Here is a 22,392-nt window from a genome sequence, read left to right on the forward strand (position 1 = left end):
CAATGTAGGAATCTCAGCTAAAGCATCCCTGGCCACCCAACTACTGCTAAAACACCTCCAAGGAACAAGAGTCCACCAGCTCCTCAAGGAGTCCGTCCCACCTTCCATTTCCCCCCGTATGTCTGGCTGAAATGAAACTAAACCCCCAAAACCTTGCGTGAGGACCAAAAGTGGGAGAACTGGTGCAGGAATGGGAACCTCCAGATGAATGGCAGGCAACAATTCCCACCTTCCCTGACCATTGTCTGAGGACGGTGGAAATTTGTGTCCTTGCACCGTGTCGAGGTGCCCTTTCTCAAGGGACAAAGCTGTTTCTGTTTGTAAAGCACTCTGTGATCTGTGGCAGCGGAAGGATCTGAGACAGGCAGTATCGTCGAGTTAAGAGAGCGAGCTTTGAGCCAGGGAGTCTTCAGTTCAAATGACCTCGCCTTGGCCATGGACTCTCTGGCTGGCCTTGGCTCGGGCATTTGCAACCTCCGTTCCCCATCTGTAAAATGGGGGCAAGTCCTTATCTGGTTTAAGGGAAATCAAGAGGGGGGGCTCGCATGTAACATTTTAACGAGTGTGCAATCTGGGTACGCAGAGAGCTGAGCTGTATCCTTGTAGAGTTATTCACATGTAACGTGGGGAAAAGTGTGTGCAGTCTGATCTGTGTATGCTGTACGTTTGGTTGCAATGGATGCAGGTACATAAGAATAATAATATAATATATTTAATAATAATATAATATATTTATACCCCCGCCCATCTGGCTGGGTTTCCCCAGCCACTCTGGGCGGCTTCCAACAAAATATTAAAATACAATAGTCTGTTAAACATTAAAAGCTTCCCTAAACAGGGCTGCCTTCAGATGTCCTCTAAAAGTCTGGTACTTGTTTTTCTCTTTGGCATCTGGTGGGAGGTGCCACTACCGAGAAGGCCCTCTGCCTGGTTCCCTGTAACCTCACCTCTCGCGGGGAAGGAACCGCCAGAAGGCCCTCGGAGCTGAACCTCAGTGTCCGGGCAGAACGATGGGGGTGGAGATGCTCCTTCATGTGTTTGTGTGAAAGTGCACACATGCCGAATGGAATCGCTCAACGATTATGTGCACTTGTTGAACATTACATGTGAGTGACGTGAGTTTGCAGCTCAACTTTCCGCGTAAACAGACTGCACATTTATGCCTTCAGGGGGTGGGGGTCTACTTGCATGACCAGGGGTCCCCACTGCTGAACAGCATTGATGTCCGAACACTCCTGATGGTTGAGCTGTACAAATTCACAAGCATACACACCACCCCTTGTGTAGAGGCAGCTTGTGCATGTGTTCGGTGCAAAGAGTGAACTAGAATATTGGGAAGGGGCTGTTGCTCAGTGACAGAGTGTCCAGTATACTCTGAAGGAGCGTCTCCACCCCCATCCAGGGGTGGAGGAAGGGGGTGTGGTCCGCCCTGTGTGTCACCGATGAGGGGGGTGACAAAATGCCAGGTGGCACTCACCGTGGGGCCTGCAGCGCGCCCGAGCCACACATCTCTCCTGGGACAGACGTGGTGGCTTGGTGCGCGCAGGCTCCGCTCTGCCCAAACGGTCCGCCCGCTGCCTCCCCCCCCCCCCAGCTGTAGGGCAGCTGAGTGAGAAGAGGCAGGCAGACTCCGGAGGCCCCACAGTGTGCCCTGCCCCTATGGGCATCCGTGCGGCTTCCTCCACCGCTGCCCCCATCGTTCAGCCCGGGCACTGAGGTCCAGCTCCGAGGGCCTTCTGGCGGTTCCCTCCCGGCAAGAAGCCGAGGTTACAGGGAACCAGACAGAGGGCCTTCTCGGTGGTGGCGCCCGCCCTGTGGAATGCCCTCCCGTCAGATGTCAAGGAAATAATCAACTGTCTGACTTTTAGACAACATCTGAAGGCAGCCCTGTACAGGGAAGTTTTTAATGTTTGATGTTTGATTGTGCTTTTAATGTCCTGTTGGGAGCTGCCCAGAGTGGCTGGGGAAACCCAGCCAGATGGGTGGGGTATAAATAATAAATTATTATATTGTTATTATAATAAGGTCCCAGGTTAAATCCCCCACGGCGTCTCCTGGTAGGGCTAGGAGATGCTGCCAACCCGTGTTGACAATACTGAGCTGCAGGGAGTAATGGTGTGGCTCGGTATAAGGCCACTATCTATGGCGCTCCTGTCCGTTGGGGGCCTTGGCGGCGCTGAGAGTTTTGAAGGCGAGGGGGCACCCTAATCGGCCAGGCCCCATTCTTTAGCAAAAGGAGCGCCCTCCCTTCTAGGTGGGCCACACACACTTTCATAGCAGGACCTTCTCTTTTTTTCCTTTCTTTTGCTTCATACTGCGACACTAAACAGGCTCCGTTCTGTTTGTCGAGACAGGCGAGAAGCCGTATCGCTGCAGCATCTGTGGGGCCCAGTTCAACCGGCCAGCCAACCTGAAGACCCACACGCGGATCCACTCGGGAGAGAAGCCCTACAAGTGTGAGACCTGTGGGGCGAGGTTCGTCCAGGTAGGTAGTTGGTAGACGGAGATGACTCTTTGAACTCCCGGAGTGTTTTTTCTTCTCTCTCTCTCTCTCTCTCTCTCTCTCTCTGTGTGTGTGAATTTTGTACTACAGTCATACCTCGGTTTAAGTACGCTTCTGTTTGAGTACTTTCCGTTTAAGTACTCTGCGGACCCATCTGGAACGGATTAATCCACTTTCTATTACTTTCAATGGGAAAGTTCGCTTCAGGTTAAGTACAGACTTCCAGAACCAATTGTGTACTTAAACTGAGGTGCCACTGTGTAATCTTTATTGCATTTTTAAAACTTATAAAAAAGAGAATAAATTCATCCTTACACCCACGTATACTAAAAAGAAAAGAAAATACAAAAAAAATAGAAAAAGGAAAAGATATTCGTCAAATACACAAAATTATTTAAGGAGCACAAACCATAATTTGAATATTCTATACACAAAACTCCTAGAAAGAAGTTACCTTCATATTTCTTCTCCCCCCCCCCCCCCGCCTTACAGTCACTTTCTTTCTGTTCCCCAAAACTGGTTTGAGTCCCTTATATGTTTATTGCCTTCCTTCTATCTCTTTGTGGCTTCAACACTTCTCTTACATTTAAGTAATCTGTATTCAGTTATAAAAAGAAAATCCCCTTATTCCTGTGAAGTTAGTCTAGGCACACAACCAAGTATCGTTTTTGGAGCCATTTTTTGCCAGGTAGTTTTTAAAGCAATCCCATTCTTTTTTAACCTTGTCGCCTGAGTGGTTTCTTATTAATTCTGTTTCTTTTGACCCCCCCCCCCCGAATGAACTCAGGCCCCTTTTGACACCTGTATTCCTTTCGCCAGGTAGCACACCTGAGAGCTCATGTGCTGATCCACACCGGGGAGAAGCCCTACCCGTGCGAAATCTGTGGGACCCGCTTCCGGCACCTGCAGACGCTCAAGAGTCACCTGCGAATCCACACTGGGGAAAAGCCCTACCATGTAAGTCATGGCGTCTGAATGCCCCGCGGCTGGAGATTCCTGCATTGCAGGGGGTTGAACTAGATGACCCAGGGGGTCCCTCCCAACTCTACCATTCTAGGATCTTGCAAGCCAGGTTTTGCCAAACTGGTGCTCCCCCCTCCCCACCCAGCAGCTAGCAGTGGCCACAAACCTGGGTAGCTTTTTAAAGTCGTGGTTTTATTCATTCTCAGGGCACAGGGCACAGGCCACTCACGTATAAGATGAATAGGTACAGCACAAAATAAAAAAATTCCTTCCAGTAGCACCTTAGAGACCAACTAAGTTTGTCATTGGCATGAGCTTTCGTGTGCATGCACACTTCTTCAGATAACATGAAAGCTCATACCAATGACAAACTTAGTTGGTCTCTAAGGTGCTACTGGAAATAATTTTTTTTTATTTTGTTTCAACTACGGCAGACCAACATGGCTACCTACCTGTAACTAGGTACAGCACAGAAACCCACGATATAAAATACTGTATAAAATCACATTGCTACTTAGAAGTATATAGAAAACCTGCATCTTAGCAATACTGCATAAATCACATGTAACACATATAAAACTGACGTATCGAAAGCTCTAAATTTAATGCAGGCACCCCCAAACTGCGGCCCTCCAGATGTTTTGGCCTACAACTCCCATGATTCCTAGCTAAGAGGACCAGTGGTCAGGGATGATGGGAATTGTAGTCCAAAACATCTGGAGGGCCGAAGTTTGGGGATGTCTGCACTAATGTAAAAATATATATACACAAAGCTTAAAAGATATGCATTAACCATTGATCCCACTTGTTCTTAGAGCCCTGATTTGACGCCTTTTCGCTCTCTCTCTCCTCCCCTCCCTCCAGTGTGAAAAGTGCAGCCTGCACTTCCGCCACAAAAGCCAACTGCGCCTCCACTTGCGCCAGAAGCATGGCGCCATTACCAACACCAAGGTGCAGTACCGCGTCTCGACAGTGGAAGGCGCCGCCGAGCTCCCGAAGGCTTGCTGAAGGAAGGACCTGTTTCTCGACAAAAGAGGAGGAAGGGGCAGTGGGGGCAGGCGCGATGTCCAAAGGAAACTTGTAACACTTTAGGGGGGGGCGGGGGACAAAAACTTTATTATTCTTTCTTGTCACACAATGGAGTGCCTCTCGAAGCCCAGAGGGCAGTTGCAAAGGAGAAAGAGAGAAATAGTATCATGAAACGGGTTTTACATTTCTTTCTTTTTTTCCCTGCTTCCCAATTATGTGAATTTTTAAAAAGTATATATATATATATCTATATCTATATATCGCTCTCTCTATATATCTATATATATATAGTCAGATCGACATTTTGTGTGTGTGTGTGTTTATGTGCAAGAGAGTTTGGGTTGGGGGGGGGGAACCCCTGTCTTTTAAAAGTCTGTGCGGCAAAAGGCCCGACCCTTTCGCAGCCAGGAGATGAGGAATGTAGATCGTTTCATGGGAACAAATTGTGTTTCTTTTTTCTTTTCTTTTTCTTTTTTCTTTTGCAAATTGTGCGTTTTTTAACGAAAGAGCGGGGCGGGGGGGGGGGAAGAGATTGTATATGCTATCAGAATGGAGAGGGCTTTAACTTTTTAACCAAAGGTGATGGAATCTATGGCAGAGTTGTAAATATATGAAAATATATATATATATATATATAAATAAAATATATACAAAATATAAACCTTTAAAAAAGAGATATTGAATGCACATATATATATATATATGTATATATATATGTGTGTGTGTGCATTAAAGTCTCCTGCTAAGCCTCTGCAGGCAGATGGCTGATCTGGGAGTCTTTATTGTGACAAAGCACTTAACAAGATATTTTAAAAGTATTGCATCTGTATTAGTGAGAAAATATTTTGTCTAAGAGCATTGAGTGTGTATTTGTATTTTTTGCAAGTGAAGGTTTACAATTTACAAAAAAAGTGTGTATTAAACCAACAAAGCTGCAGAAGGAATTTAAAATAATTTAAAAAACGTAATTTCGTGTTCTGTTTTACTTCTTCTTTCTTTCTTTCCTTTCCCCCAGTCTGTATATATGTACAATGTTCGTTTGGGGTTTTATTTTTATTTCTCTCTTGTTTTGCGTTTTCTCGCAGTGCCTTTTTTTTCGACTAAATTAGAGCCCAGTTTTGAGGTACGGTGTCGCTATAAAGGGGGTCGTTGCAGACTCTTGATGGAGAATGTCAGGTGTTGTTGTTTTTTTAAGATAATAATAATAATAATAATAATTTGGTCTCATTTTATACACTTGTGTTACAATCAGTCAATCTCGGGTGACAGGGTTTGGGGGTGTGTCAAACTGCATTAATGCGTTCTGTAAAATATAGCTGTACAAATTCAAAAATAAAACGGCGGAGAGCAACCATGAGCAGGGCTGTGTGGTGTGTTTCTTTTCCTGCCTGCCCGCCCCAGCAGCTGTTTCTTGAGGAGGCATCCCTTTGTGGCAGTTCAAGGTCCGATGCAGCCTTCCTCAACCTGGTGCCCAGAATTCAAAGTCTCACCCATCCCCAGCCAGCAAGACATTCTCCCTTGGCCTCTCATGTTGCCTGGGGCTGATGGCAAGTGGAGGATACAGGGACAAGTCTGGGAAGTGATTCCTCCTAACCCAGGAATCCCCGAACTCCGTCCCTCCAGATGTTTTGGACTACAATTCCCATCATCTTTGACCACTGGTCAACCATCCTTGACCACTGGTCCTGTTAGCTAGGGATCATGGGAGTTGTAGGCCAAAACATCTGGAGGGCCAAAGTTTGGGGGTGCCTGTCCTAACCCATGGGTAGGCAAACTAAGGCCCTATTGGAAAATTATATATATAATAAGAATAATATTGGAGAAAATTGGGTATTGAAACTTGCTTAACCTAAATCATATATCCCAGTTTTACAGCGGCCCTTTAAAGTACGCTTCACGCAGAGTATACGCAGTCAGAAGTTGACCTGGCTAAGAAAACACCACCAAGAGCGTAGGGTATTATTTCCCTTATAGGAAACCCCTTACTAGCTGCACACTTGTAAAAGTATGCAGATGAAAATATAAACGGTTGGGTTTCTTTAACTGAAAAATTAACTCTAAAGAGACTTTAAACTAAAGATAAATGCTTTCTCTCTTAGCAATGTTATCTACCCACTTTCCAAACCTCCCACAAACCTCCCATTAAACTACCTGAGAATTAACAGCAAACTAGCTTTATAACTAAGCAACTCTCATGCTAAGATTCAACTGGGAATCTCTTAAACTGAGAACAACTGAGAGAGTGATCTACTTAGAGATGAATCAAACTGAAAGATCTAACTAAGAGATGCAGAAGGCTTTCTGGCAGAGCCTTATATACAAGAAGCAGAGCCCACGCCTGTGAGCAGTTAACAGAAACACCGGCACCTGTTTCTCTTAAACAGTATTTACATTAGACCGGCTCTAAAGTAACTTGACTACTAAAGAAAAATCCTTTTACTTAAAATGCACCTCTGGATTACTTGTGGGGCACAGGAATTTGTTCACCCCCCCAAAAAAATATATAGTCTGCCCCCCCCAAGGTCTGAGGGACAGTGGACCAGCCCCCTGCTGAAAAAGTTTGCTGACCCCTCTCCTAGCCTGACTGAGTGGGTTTTGGTGTATCCACACATATCAGTCAAATGCTATCTTACAGATGACAAAAGTTGTAACTTCAAGATGACAGAGCGACCCTTCTTCCCTTCCCCTCTGAACACTAAGGCATAGTCAGCAGAACCATACAGAAATTAAAAAACAGTCCACATGTATTAATTTGTGAAATCCTCTCTGCACACGCAGCTGCCTACCCCCTGGTAACCATTATAAGGTTAACCACTTCCAGGGGGGCTGGAGCTCTGTTCATCTCTCGCAGGAAATGCAACAAAGAATCTTGTGGCATGTTAAAGACTAACAAATTGGTTATAGGTGAAGCCAATGGTTCCTAAACTTTTTCGCCCTCCCCCCTACAAGTTCCATATATTCACCCCCAGTGGATCCTCCCTTGTAAAAAGCATTACTGTATTGAGAATAGTGGTTTGCACAAACCACTAAGGAAGATGATGACTCAATAAAATTTGAAACAGTTGCAACTTCATTGGAAACTGGTCCCTTCATCTACCCCAGCTGCAACATAGAATCATAGAATCGTAGAGTTGGGAGAGACCACAAGGGCCATCCAGTCCAACCCTCTGCCAAGCAGGAAACACCATCAAAGCATTCTTGACATATGCCTGTCAAGCCTCTGCTTAAAGACCTCCAAAGAAGGAGACTCCACCACACTCCTTGGTAGCAAATTCCACTGCCGAACAGCTCTTACTGTCAGGAAGTTCAAAATATGTCTCTCCTGTATTGGTCTCTCCAGCCACAGGTTTGACTTTACCCCTGAAGGCACATTTTCCACTGTCTCCTGAGACCGACAGATGCCAACAAGTACAGTCGTACCTCAGAAGTCAAACAGAATCCGCCCCGGAAGTCCGTTTGAAATCCCAAATGTTTGGAAACCAAGGCACAGCTTCCGATTAGTTTCTGATTGCGCAGGGGCACCGAAAACAATAGCAGAAAACACACCGGACGTTCGGCTTGCAAAATACTTTTCGATTGTTCAGAGCCGGAACATTCAACTCCCGTTTGGGAGCCATGGTATAACTGTAAAACTATTTAGTTTAATGAATTCAACAGAATTGATGAACTTGATCCAGTGATAGTTTTCCAAAGTCCGATAGCCATTTATACCTTTATCTTCCACCAGCTGTGGCCGCTGGGCTCTTGGCACCTCCCCTAGGTAACCCTCACTATCCCCTTTGGGAACCACCAGTTTAAGATTTGGGGACAACAGCAAGAACACAGCTGATGAAGTGAAAACTTATTCTGTAGTCTGTGAAAACTTACACCATAAACTTTTTTAAAAATAATATTTTTTAAAATTAATTTTCCACATTTTTAACATCCTCACAATATTCATTTTCCATCTCTACTCAATAGGTTCTTTTGAACTCCCCTCCGCCCCTCCATGGGTTCTTTCTTTATCCCATAATTAAACTGCCTCTTTTACGTTTTCCGAATCATCAGTAAAATATAGTAGACTTTCACATTACAAACATCTTCACATTCCTGCCAGGGTCTTCAAATTTTTACAGTGATCTTTTAAATAAAGTGCGAATTTGTTCCAGTCCGTTTCACTTGCCACTCCTCTTCCAATGGCATTTCATCTTGCTTCCATTTCTAGGCTAGTAATACTCTCGCTGCTTTTGTTGCATACAAAAATAATCACTTAACTTCTCTTGGTATCTCTTTACCTATAGTACCTAATAAAAGGGCTTCTGGTTTTTAAATAAATGTATTATTAAACATGTTCTTTAACTCATTCTAAATAATCTCCCAGAAGTCTTTTGCTTTGTCACATGACCACCACATATGGTAAAAAGTACCTTCCATTCCCTTACATTTCCAACATAAGCTTGAACTCGTTTTATACATTTGTGCAACTTTACTGGGTGTTAAATACCAGCAATACATCATTTCCATAATATTTTCCTTCAGCGAGCAGCATGCAGTAAATTTAATTTCTTCCTTCCATAATTTTTCCCAAGATGACAACGGAATATTATATCCAGAATCTCTAGCCCTGTGTATCATAACTGCCTTAACTTCTTCATCTTTTGTTATGCCATTCCAAAAGTAATTTATACATTTTCAATAGTATTTTCACCTTTTCCTCCAACAGAACTACAGTATTTCAATCCTTTATCTTATTATATCAAAACCATTTAAAAAATCTATTTTAAAGATATCGTTTATCTGATGGTATTGTAACCAACCCATCATATATTCTTTTAATTCTTCAAATGTTTTCAATTTTAATTGATCTTCTGCCTCAGTTAATAAATCTCTATAGGTGGCCCAATTCCCTTTCATATTTACCTTTTTAACGGAAAATTCTTCTAAGGGTGAGAGCCACCAAGGTGTTTTCCTTTCGAATAAGTTTTTATATCTATCCCATACCTTGTAGATTGATTATCTCAGTGTGTGGTTCAAGAATCCTTTATGTACTTTCACTTTATCATACCATAAATATGCGTGCCACCCAGATCTGTTGTCATGAACTTCCAGATCCAATAAATCTGTGCTATTGAGCACAATCCAGTCTCGTGACAAACAAAGGCAATAAAACTTATGCCATAATCAACTGGGGTCTACTGGGTGCCAACTTGAATAAAATATTGTTGGGAGGGGGGGCCAGGTGAGCTCCACCCTTCATAATCAATCACAATAATTTGCATAGGAATGTCCATCCCAAATATTTTGTTGATGGGGCTGAAGCTCCCACGGCCCCTAGGAGTTGGTTCCTATGGGGGCTACGGAGCCTTATCACAAGGTTGGCTAGTTTAGTAAACGGTAGAACTGCTTTCGTATATAGGCGGTGACCATTTGTAGAGAAGTTTTAAATGAATGATACTTTAATGTATTTTTAAGCTTTCGTTGGAAGCCGCCCAGAGTGGCTGGGGAAACCCAGCCAGATGGGTGGGGTATAAATAAATAAATAAATTACTACTACTTGTGGGGGTTCCATTCATGGCCCCCATGTGCACCAGCCCATTACGCCCCACCCTGCCCCAGGTCATGTCCCTTTGCATTCTCACCCGTTCCACTCCCTTTCTGACCTCTTCCAGATCCAGAGGTGCCCTTCAGGACTTCCTACACCCCCCAGGAAAGATCTCTGCAAATGTCTTTTAGCCAGTCTCTCTCTCTCTCTCCCTCTCCCTCTCCCTCTCTCTCTCTCTCTCTCTCTCTCTCTCTCTCTCCCTCCCTCCCTCCCTCCCCCTCCCCCTCCCTCTTTCTCTCTGCCCATCTCATAGGGTTGTTGTGATGACAACATGTGTGTGGAAAGGAACCATGTATACCAGTTTGAGCTCCTCTGAGGATGGACGGAGCATTATCTAATCATTTTGATAAAATGCCCACATTGCTTTTTGAGACCTCTTCTCCACAAAAGCTTCTTGCAGCAATATTTAAAGTCCCAGCAGTATCGCAAAATAATAATGACTTAAATTTTGCCTTAACGTGTCACTTCTGCGCTCGACTACTCCAGGCATCCCCAAACTGCGGCCCTCCAGATGTTTTGGCCTACAACTCCCATGATCCCTAGCTAGCAGGGCCAGTGGTCAGGGATGATGGGAATTGTAGTCCAAAACAGCTGGAGGGCCGAAGTTTGGGGATGCCTGGACTACAACATTTGAGATTTAAAAGGCGGCTAATCAAATGCCGCTGACAGCAAGAATGACAATTTCCACTACAACCACGAGGTGGCAGATTGAGGCAAGATTTAAGTATCCAATGAACAGTAAATATGTTTTGGGGGATAACTTAACTTCCATAGGGAGCACTCAGCTAACTAGACCCACTGAACATTACCATGCATTTCAATGAGTCTACTCGGAGTCGTCTTCTTTCTTCTTTGGCGATCCCTCGTAGCTGAGTAAGATTGTCTTCCATAAACACGGTTTTAACAGTGAGTCCGTAAGTGACTGTGGAGGCCAATTCTGGATCCGCACATCCTTCCACAGGGGGACATTGGTTTCCGGGCGGGAGTTGATCACAGTGTGGATTTGCCAAGCGTGCCTTCCTCCTCTTAGCACGTTTCTCCCTTGCGTCCTGAGTTCGAGTGTCTTCAAAGCCCATGACACCTTTGGTAAAGGTGTTTCCCACTTGTTGGTGTTTATACAACATTTTTAAAGATTTGCCTTGAGAGAGTCTTTAAGCCTCTTTTGTTGACCACCAGCATTACACTTTCCATTTTGAAGTACGGAATAGAGTAGTTGCTTTGGAAGACAATAATCAGGCATCTGCACAACATGACATTTTACTTGGAGTAAAAGTTAGTGGAGTACGACCCATGTTTCATAGGGGAGGGGGGATGCCTGTTTATCATTCGGTGTGAAGGGGTAGCACGGTGGGGGGACTTAGACACTTTGTGGGTACCATAGGAAGACCCCAGGGAGCCCCATGGGACTTGCAGGCACCTTGCTGGTGACCTCTACACTACAGAGTCAATAAAAGCCAAATTGGGCAGTATAGTATAGTGGTTGGAGGGTGTCTCCCCCACCCACAAGATGAAGTTCTCTTCTGCATGGTAGAATGAGAGTTTTCCTCCAGTTCTAGGACACACAAACACACACAAAAGCTCAGAAAGACCTAGATTCTGCATTATCCAAAGCAAACATTGTAGGTACAAATATATTTATTTCGTTGATTTAATAAATGTATACAGCACTTGACTGTAAAAGAACCACAAAGTGGTTTACGAAAAAAGTAAACCAATAAAATTATCAATAAGAAGAATCATCAACAGTAATCTAAGACGTTTGGAAACCTAAAATAATAAGCTAAAAACTGATTATAACTTGCACCGACTTTCTAAACATCTGGGCAGGCTTGTCTAAACAGAAATGCTTTTAGCTAGTATTGAAAAGAGTACATTGGAGATGCCTGCCTGCTCTCAAGAGGCAGGGAGTTCCAAAGTGTAGGTGCTGCCACACTAAAGATTGAATTCTTTTTTTAAATGCCTTTCAAATTTATACATTTCACTAATTTTACAATATTTTAACATTTCAAAACTTCCTTACCCCTCTTTCTGTGGTTCCTTAAATTTATTTTCAATATCTTCTGCATATCCAAATTAACTTAATTTGCTCATTTATTCATCAGCTTTAAATATATACTCTTATAAAACTTCAGATTGTTACAATAATCCTGCCAATGTTCTTATCTGTTTACAATTTATCTGTAAATATTCAACAAACCATTTCCATTCTTTCATTAAAAGTTTGTTGTCTTGATTTCTTATTTTTCTGGTAAGTTTCGCCATTTCTGCGTATTAGATAAGTTTTTGTATCCACCCTTCTTTTGCTGGGACTTCTTCTTCTTCCCATTTTTGGGCAAGTAACATTCTTGCTCCTGGAGTCGCAGACATGAATAAGTTTCTCTACAGTTGGGGTAGTTCTGTCCCTATAATTCCCAAAAGAAAAGCTTCTGGATGTTTTTTTTTTTTTACAAACATTATTTTAATAATCCTTTTCAATTCATTATAATCATTCCCCACCTTACTACAAGACCACCACATATGATATAAAGAACCTTTTTTCTCTTTACATTTCCAACATTTGATTTAGATTTATACATTTTTGCCAATTTACCCGGTGTTAGATACCATCGTATGTGGTATGTGGACTGAGAACTCCCAGAAGTGCAAGCTGGATTTCGAAGGGGCAGAGGAACTAGAGACCAAATTGCAAACATGCGCTGGATTATGGAGAAAGCTAGAGAGTTCCAGAAAAACGTCTACTTCTGCTTCATTGACTATGCAAAAGCCTTTGACTGTGTCGACCACAGCAAACTATGGCAAGTTCTTAAAGAAATGGGAGTGCCTGATCACCTCATCTGTCTCCTGAGAAATCTCTATGTGGGACAAGAAGCTACAGTTAGAACTGGATATGGAACAACTGAGTGGTTCAAAATTGGGAAAGGAGTACGACAAGGTTGTATATTGTCTCCCTGCTTATTTAACTTATATGCAGAATTCATCATGCGAAAGGCTGGACTAGATGAATCCCAAGCCGGAATTAAGATTGCCGGAAGAAATATCAACAACCTCAGATATGCTGATGACACAACCTTGATGGCAGAAAGCGAGGAGGAATTAAAGAACCTTTTAATGAGGGTGAAAGAGGAGAGCGCAAAATAGGGTCTGAAGCTCAACATCAAAAAAACCAAGATCATGGCCACTGGTCCCATCACCTCCTGGCAAATAGAAGGGGAAGAAATGGAGGCAGTGAGAGATTTTACTTTCTTGGGCTCCTTGATCACTGCAGATGGTGACAGCAGTCACGAAATTAAAAGACGCCTGCTTCTTGGGAGAAAAGCAATGACAAACCTAGACAGCATCTTAAAAAGCAGAGACATCACCTTGCCGACAAAGGTCCGTATAGTTAAAGCTATGGTTTTCCCAGTAGTGATGTATGGAAGTGAGAGCTGGACCATAAAGAAGGCTGATCGCCGAAGAATTGATGCTTTTGAATTATGGTGCTGGAGGAGACTCTTGAGAGTCCCATGGACTGCAAGAAGATCAAACCTATCCATTCTGAAGGAAATCAGCGCTGAGTGCTCACTGGAAGGACAGATCCTGAAGCTGAGGCTCCAATACTTTGGCCACCTCATGAGAAGGGAAGAATCCTTGGAAAAGACCCTGATGTTGGGAAAGATGGAGGGCACTAGGAGAAGGGGACGACAGAGGACAAGATGGTTGGACAGTGTTCTCGAAGCTACGAACATGAGTTTGACCAAACTGCGGGAGGCAGTGCAAGACAGGAGTGCCTGGCGTGCTATGGTCCATGGGGTCATGAAGAGTCGGACACGACTAAATGACTAAACAACAACAATATACCATCGACATATCACTTTCACATAATTATCTCTTAGACCATAACATGCTGTAAATGTTATATCCATATTCTACAATCGTTCCCATGTTTCCATGTCTATATTATGACCAGGGCCGTCTGGTCATCATTTATCTGATGGTGGGCGGGTGGGCACAGTGCGGCTGCCACAGGCGCTGCTGCGCGGCGGGCGGGCAGGCACAGAGGATCTCTCCGGTGCCCTCCCGCTCCGCTTCCCAGCGCGGTGGGTGGGTGGGTGGGCGCAGCACGCAGCATGGCTGCCACAGGCGCAGCTGTGCGGCGGACTGGCGGACCGGCCGGCCAGCGGGCGGGCGCAGCTCGTGGCGCCCTCCTGGTGGGCTGGCGCCGTGGTGCCCTGCGCCACCCAGCCATGGCCGTAGGGCTGGCCCTGATTATGACAGATATCTATTGCCCAGTGTGTATCACTGAGGATTTTACTTGCTCATCCTTTGTCTCCCATTCCAATAATATCTTACACGTTTTAGACAGCGCTTTTACATTACATTCCAACAGGTCACAAAGATTGAATTCCTGCAATTGCAGAGCGAGTATTATGTGGCACCCAAATCCATATAGGGGACAACCATGGTGCCAAAGCAGGCTGTTAAAGTCACTCTAACATTCAACAACAACAACAACAAAAGATATATGAAAAAAGGTTGACTGCCTGCTATAGAGCCTGATACCCAGCGGAGGGCAGAGGAGTATCTGATTTCTCCAACATCAAATAATCTTCAGCTGTTCTTAATATTTCTGCACTGCACCGAATATTCAGCAGGACACCAGACATCCAAGCCCCCCAGATTTGGAATGGCCCTGATTTTGCTCTCAACGTTGGTCCAGGTGATTTGGCCAGGATATGAAGTGCAGGCAAATGGTGGGCAGAACTGTCTAGTGATATGAAACAGAAGGGCAGGGAAGATTACCCAGAGACATAAACTTGAAATAAATAAATAAACAAAAAAACCAAAAGTTTAGGAAGGGTTGTCATCTTTACAGCGGCAAGTCTGCTGAAAGGGGACAAATTAACGGGCTTCCGAGAATTTAACTCAGAATTGATCATTCTAATTGCTGGAGTAAAAAAGGTAAAGGTAAAGGACCCCTGGATGGTTAAGTCCAGTCAAAGGCGACTATGGAGTTGCAGCGCTCATCTCGCTTTCAGGCCAAGGGAGCCGGCGTTTGTCCTGGAACATCCTTCCTCTTGCATGTGACCTCTTGCATGTGCAGAGGTGGGCGTGACCTTACCTGTCCAGGTAACAAAAGGATGAGTCCCATAGCACTCCCCCCTTTTTTCTCTTTCTCCTTTTGTCTGCTTCTTTGCTAGGACTACTCTGTTGGCTTTCAGCCAACAACAGCACAGGTATTGTTCCCCATATGGGGTAAATCCACATGTTGCTATTTGTCACTTTAAGTCTTTAAGCCTGCCTTCAGGATCAATGCTGGGTACTCCCTGAACATCAGTGAATTTACTTTTTGTTAAATAGGATTGTGTTGTCTTTATTCTTTTAAGAGGGATTCAAGGGAATTTACCAGGAACATATAATTCAATCTGAGGCAGATTGAATTGCATAATACTGTAGTAAGAGGTTCTAACGAACCTGCAACCAGCTTTCTGCTGTGCGTGAGAAAGGGCATGTAACTCAGCTACATAAGGAACTTGCTAGCGCAAGTTAGGAAGGATATTAATAAACAATATATCCTCTCCTGCCACCCTGAACATTCCCACAAGATGTTGCTAAGACAGGAGTGCAAACAGGCTGGGAAGGTGGGCTTGGGAGAGTACATCTTTGTTTGAGATCCTGCCCTGCCATGCAATGCCCAAAATCTTCCTCGTGCAGCACATGTGGGAGGCATCGAAGTGTCATTCTTGGCCAATGCTGCCCACGTCTTACTATCATAAAGCGGTATGCTCAACACACAAGCTGGGTAGATCTTCATTTTGGTATTGGATGTTGGCTTCACATTTTCCCACACCCTTTCAGAGAGGCAAGCCTTGCCAACACGTTGGGCCAGCTCAGCGTCGATGGAGAGGTTGCTGGTTGTGGTGGGGCCTGAGGTAGACGAAACTGTTTGCCACCTCAAGAATGCCGTTGCCAATGCTGATGCTCGGAGTGCTGGCAACGTCCACAATCTAAGACACAACTATCATGTTGCCTCTTACTCGCAGAATGTGAGATCTGCCACCGAGATGAGGGAGTTGGGGATCCTCTTGATCCCCTGGATCCCCTTGATCTCCTTGATCACTGCAGATGGTGACAGCAGTCACAAAATTAAAAGCCACTGTTCAGCATGGCTGCCTCTCTCTAGCATAGCAGGCAGTGAAGAGAGAACAAGGGAAACAACAGTTCTACTTCATGAACGAACATCCTGTCCACGTCACATCCGCTCTGTGGGAACAAAACACATACAGTCATATGATAAACAACAATCCTATGACTGCAGGGCAGGGAATGAATCTCAAAGGAACGGACACAAAGGTGCCAACTCCCAGATTGGTGCCAACTCCCAGATTGAAAAATCATAGGTGCCAACTCCCAGATTGAAAAATCTGGGATCGGTGTGGCGTGGCACCGGAAGTTGCGCTGCGGCCATTTTGGAACTGGGCAGAGTGGCACCGGAAGTTGCTTCTACGCATGCTCTGCCCATTTCCAAAATGGCTGCAGCGCCAGAAATCACTTCTGCGCATGTCCGGAAACTCCAGACACGCGCAGAAGGAGCCTCTCCGGGGGATTTACGGGGAGTGTGTGTGTTAAATCTGGGCTGCCAGTGGGAAATGGCTGGGAAAACGGGGGTTTCCCGGGGAATACGGGAGACTTGGCAGCTATGCCTAGGACACAAAGGGAAACACAGCTAAGGAATCCCTGGCAGAGGGCCACCCAACCGCTGTTGAAATACCTCCAAGGAAAGAGAGCCTCCCACTTTCTGAGGGGCTCCATTCCACTGTCAAACAGCTCTTACCATCAGAAAGCTTTTCTTAATATTTAGTTGGAATCTCCTTTCTTGTCATTTGAATCCATTGGTTTGGGTCCTGCCCTCCGGAGCAGCAGAAAACAAGCTTCCTCCATCTTCCACATGACAGCCCTTAAGGTATTAGAAGAGGGCTCTCACCCTCCCGGCTATAAACATACCCAGCTCCTTCGACTGTTCCTCATCAGGCTTGGTTTCCAGACCCTTGCTAACTGTGGTCATCCTCCTTTGCTCCAGCTCAGCACTGGCAAAACCACAAAATGGCATCCCCATCTCCCCACCAGGGAAGAAGGGGTGAGCGAATATCTCAATCAAGAGCAAAGGGGGTGGGTTAAAGATCTACTTCAGGATCTTCTGTACCCCTGGATCCTGTTACCCAATACGGTCTCCTCAACTTGCCTCATGGGTGAACTTGCCTTGTTCCAGCTTATCAGTACTGTATCCTTCTTGAACTATGGTGCCCAGACAGAATACTCCAGGCTCAATTTCCAACCCCCGGCTGTTCCAAACTCCTGTGCTACCATTAATTTTTTAAGTATTCCTTGTTTCAGTAGAACAAATTTATCCTGCTTCCTTTCTCTTTTTTTCTTTTTGGCTAAGTCCTGTTTGTGGGATGTAAAATTTAATGTCAGTTTTCTTCAAGTGTGGATTGTTTGGGTGGGCTAAGAACTCTTTCTAATTGGTCTTGATTTGTTTACCGAGGAGGATGTAATTAAATGTGAATAGATGTGATTTCTTCTTCATAATGAATATTAACTAAGGATAAATGCACCATCAATATTCATTGAGGCAAACAGAAAGCAGGGCCCGATCCTGGATGTTGCGTAAATTTAATTACTGAAGGCCTGGAGGAAAATGGGAAAGGAACCTTTGTAGAGGTTCCCAGACACAAAAATTCACCCTGCACTAAGAAACCTGGGAACCACTTTGTGCACTGAAGTTTTTGTTAGACGTACACACCTCTCCCATTTTAAGTGGACACCTAAGTTTTGGTGTAAATGTCCCAAACAAATTCACAAAGGTAAGGAGAGGTAAAGCTGGATCACACAAAGGGATGACTCGAGACTGCCACTGTTTTGTGGGGTGGATTCAAACACGTACTGTCTATTTGGGAATACAGGGCTCTTTCTTGAGGGATGAGCGAATCTGGCAATGTCAGATTCCAGCAGTTTTCCATTGTTCCAGCCTTAAATTTAGTTCTCCACATTCCTACAACCGTTTGTGATTTATAGGTATTTGCTATCAAGAAATCACTTTGATACACAGATTCTAGAATGTTCGGGTTTTGCAAAATTGGTAGCATGAGAAACCATCAGATTGCTTCTTCACACAACCAACTCTAGGACAAGCAATTAACACTGGGCAGAAAGCCAAGGTCTACTTCTGCCATACTAACTGCGCTCTCATTCATGGGCGTAGGCAGGGGGGCAGGAGGGGGCAGCTGCCCCCCCCCCAGAAGCAAAAAAAATAATGTATTTTACAGACCATAACCAGCACTTTTCCCCTCCAAAAACTGAAGTGGAAAGGGCTTTGCTTTAGCAAGAGCAGCTAAGTCTCCGCTTGCTGGGGGGGGGGGAACCACAGCAGTAACAAAAACACATCAAATAAATAAAGCGAAGTGGCTACCAGTAGTTAAGCAGTTAAGACAATGGAGCATATATCCCCAGGCAAGATTCGATAGCTGACCATTTCACCCTATTGTTCTTAAGTGGGAGTTGTTAATGAGCATTCAGGAGCATTAAGAGTTCTATTGGCGATTTAATGAGGGTGCAGACTCAGAGGATTCAATTTGACTAAGGTGGCTCTGCAAGGCTAAAAAGAAGTGAATAAGAAAGGGGGGAGGCTGTAGCTTTGACAGACACAGTGATGTTTATAAAAAGCATTGGTGTTCCAGTCTGCCCCTCCTCCTGCATCTGTATACTGTAAATCAGGGGTGGCCACCTCCCAAGAGACTCTGATCTACTCAGAGTTTAATACTGGGGGTGATCTACCCCTTTTGGGGGGTTCAGGTCAAAGCTGTTGAGTTTTTTTAAAAGGAAGGGAAGCTTCTTTTAGGAGGGAGGGAGGCCCATTTTTGTTTAGGGCTTCAGGTCATAGTTCAACTTTTTTAGGGAGGAGGAAAATTTTGGGTGAGCTTTTTTTAGGGGTGCCAGTGACCTACCAGTGATCTACCACAGACATCCAGTGATCTACTGGTAGATCACAATCTACCTGTTGGACGTGCCTGCTGTAAATCAAGCAGAGAGAAAGCTGCTTACAAGGCTCCTGTACATGCAGAGTTCCAGCATCACAGCGTCACCCAGAGGCACCCACAAATATGAGTTATCCCTCTCTCTATTTCTTCCTTCCTTCCCTCCCTCTTCCATCCTTAATAAAATACGGGGGGGGGGGGCAGATAAGCCCCACATAGAAAGCCCATCAACATGGGGGGATGACTCTTTCAAATACGGTATTTACCAGTAATTTGGGGGGGGGGGCACCTAGGCCTCTAGGAGTTGGATGCTATGCCTAGGAGTAGGACAATTCAAGAAAGCAGAATGATGCATATGCTATGGTAATATATCAATAGAATCGTAGAATTGTAGTCGGAAGGGACCACAAGGGTCATCTAGTCCAACCCCCTGCAATGCAGGATTTTTTTCCTAAGGTGGGGCTTGAACCATGGTTGAAATATTATGCTGATATGCAGCAACGCCTCGGAGCCGTCGTGGCTGCGGCCGTGTCTTGCCTCGCCCTCGCCCGCCCTGCCACCCCCTCTCGCCTGCCCGACCCTCCCGTCCTCTCCAGCCAAGCAGGGTAGCCGCCAACGCTACCAGCCCCAGAAGCACAAGGTGGACGCTGCTGCCGCCGCCACGATGCCATCAGGCCCGCTGGCCCTTTAGCCCCGCCCACTTTGTGGCCCCTCCACTTCTGTGCCTTGGCCCCGCCCCTGAACGACCATGGCTTGGCCCCCCCCCCTAGTTTTGATCCTGGCTACGCCCCTGCTCTCATTGGTTGATGATCAGCACAGAGACCTGTCATCAGTGAAAGCTAGCACAGTATGTGGTGTGGTGTGTGTGGTCAGTGTAGGAGGAGAGGTGCTGTATCAGTTGTGGTTGTGTGTGTGTGTGTGTGTGTGTGAGAGAGAGAGAGAGAGGGGGGGGAATGATTTATTTTACTTTGTTTTTGAGTTCTAAAGTTGTACATAGAAACTCTGGATTTTCTTTTATTTTAATAAATCCTGTATATAGTTTATTCTGCGTCCAGACGCCTGGTCATTTAAGTTACCGCCAGAAGCTTCCGGAAAAACCTGCGCAAACTCTGCTGTTTTCAGGCTGAAGTTACACCTGACACTTAAAAACACTAAGATAGAAATGAGTGGAACAATGTGATGGAGGTTCCTGTATCACCTAGGCAGTGGGAAAGCATTTTAGCTTCTGCAGTGAAGGTGTCAATGGATATTAAATTACCATATACAGCAGAAAATAATATTTAGAATTTACTGTAGTCTATATAGAAAAGGACTGTCTAAAAAGCACATTGTTGGAGATGTAATAAGGATAATGCTTCTTTGAAAGACATGTTTTTACAATGTCCTTTACCTATTAAGTTTTGGGAGAAAGTGTTGGATTGTATAAACATGACTGTGCGGAAAAAAATAAAATTTTCAGAAGAAAATATTATTTCGAGTTAGGTACCTAATATATGGAATTTGACAACTGGACAATGTAAATGGGTTCTCCATGCTCTTACTACGGCCAAATGACTGCTATTGATGAACTGGAAAGATAAAACTATGGCCCCCTTCAGTCAATGGATTGAAGATATGACCACACTTGCAATTTATGAACGGATTGCTTATAGACGTAGACTTTGTATGAAGAAGTATAATGAAGTATAATGATATAAAAGGACTAAACCGCTTCTGGTGCAACAGGACCCCATGATGGAAACCAGAGCGCACGGAAATGCCATTTACCTTCCTGCCGCAGCGGTACCTATTTATCCACTTGCACTGGCATGCTTTCAAACTGCTAAATTGGCAGGAGCTGGGACAGAGCAACGGGAGCTCACCCCATCATGGGGATTCGAACCGCCGACCTTCCGATCATCAAGCCCAAGAGGCTCAGTTGTTTAGACCACAGCGCCACCTGTGTGTCTATATACTAGACAAGCAAATATGGAATTCAATTGTTTGCGCGCGCGCGCGCACGCACACACTTTCCTTTATTCCTTTATTTTTTAATTCAATTTTTATTTCCATTTTATTCTGTTCCAACACACGCACACCTGGGGACAAGGTGACGCTCAGCCTCTGGCCCTCCTGAAGGAAAGTGAACGGCTGAAAATTGTGTTTGGAATCCAGACTCTCTTGGTCACAAGTTAAGGAGGAGGCTGGTCTCCTGGATGTAAGATTTCAGCGCTGCACATAATAAACACAATGCAAGTGAAGGAGGCGATAGGCGTCACTTTCTTTCTTTTAATTTAGCATTCTTCAAGGATTTTACTTCATTGTTAGGAAGACGTTACCCAGGCTCATTAGTGTTTTCAAAATGCAATGTTTTCCTCCCTGTTGACATGGATGGGGAAACGGAGTGGATTAATGATCACCCAAAGTGGGACAACACACACGGCTCTCCCCTTTGATCTCTGGTCTGAAGCTCAAAAATTGTGCAAGGGCTGGAAATATCTAATTGCTGTTTGTCTGAAGCTGTGAAAACTCCATGACACCTCGATTTCTGTAGCAAATGCTAAATTCCAACCACCCCCAAATTAAAATCATCACATGGGTTATCACATGGGTTAGGGCACATTTCCCCTAAATTTATGTCTTATGTTCCTCGCTGCTGTTCTGAAAATGTCTGGAAAAAGGACTCATTAGTGAGTGGTGTTCACTAGCAGTTTATTACTGGTACTAACTGGGCATAGGCTCTTAAGGGCACCACATAAAATCATAGAATAGTAGAGTTGGGAGGCATCCCAAGGGCCATATCGTCCAACCCCTTGCAATAAAGGAATTTCAGCTAAAGCATCCATGACAGATGGCCAACCAATCTCTGTTTTGAAATCTCCAATTAAGGAGAATCCACCACCTCCTGAGGGAGTTCGTTCCACCGTTAAACAGCTCTTACCGCCAGAAATCTCATCCTGGTGTTGAGTCAGAATATCCTTTCTTGTAACTTGAAGCCATTGGTCCAGCTCCTACCCTCCAAAGCAGAAGTAAACAAATCTGCTCCCTCTTCCAAGTGACACCCCTTTGGATATTTGAAGATGGCTCTCATATAACCCATCTCTCTTTTCTTCTCCAGGCTGTTGTTGTTTAGTCTTTTAGTCGTGTCCGACTCTTCGTGACCCCATGGACCAGGCACTCCTGTCTTGCACTGCCTCCCGCAGTTTGGTCAGACTCATGTTGATGGCTTCAAGAACACTGTCCAACCATCTCGTCCTCTGTCGTCCCCTTCTCCTTGTGCCCTCCATCTTTCCCAACATCAGGGTCTTTTCCAGGGAGTCTTCTCT

General features: G+C 44.8%; 1 protein-coding gene across 5 annotated transcripts in view; it reads left to right on the forward strand.

Annotated features, from left to right (window-relative positions):
- Window positions 1-5,852, forward strand: part of BCL6 (BCL6 transcription repressor) — a 30,786-nt gene extending 24,934 nt beyond the window's left edge. For 3 of the 5 annotated variants that reach the window (XM_088669877.1, XM_088669879.1, XM_088669878.1), the window contains exons 8-10: window positions 2,331-2,485; window positions 3,323-3,460; window positions 4,331-5,852. In XM_088669877.1, the coding sequence (XP_088526003.1) occupies window positions 2,331-2,485; window positions 3,323-3,460; window positions 4,331-4,474 (437 nt within the window). In that variant the 3' untranslated portion in view covers window positions 4,475-5,852. The remainder of the gene's footprint in view (window positions 1-2,330; window positions 2,486-3,322; window positions 3,461-4,330) is intronic. The other 2 variants (XM_088669880.1, XM_035132858.3) reach the window with 1 other exon arrangement.
- The last annotated feature ends 16,540 nt before the right edge of the window (window positions 5,853-22,392 follow it).

Source organism: Zootoca vivipara, chromosome 5 (assembly GCF_965207765.1).
Source record: "Zootoca vivipara chromosome 5, rZooViv2.hap1.1, whole genome shotgun sequence".
Classification (NCBI taxonomy): Eukaryota; Metazoa; Chordata; class Lepidosauria; order Squamata; family Lacertidae; genus Zootoca; species Zootoca vivipara.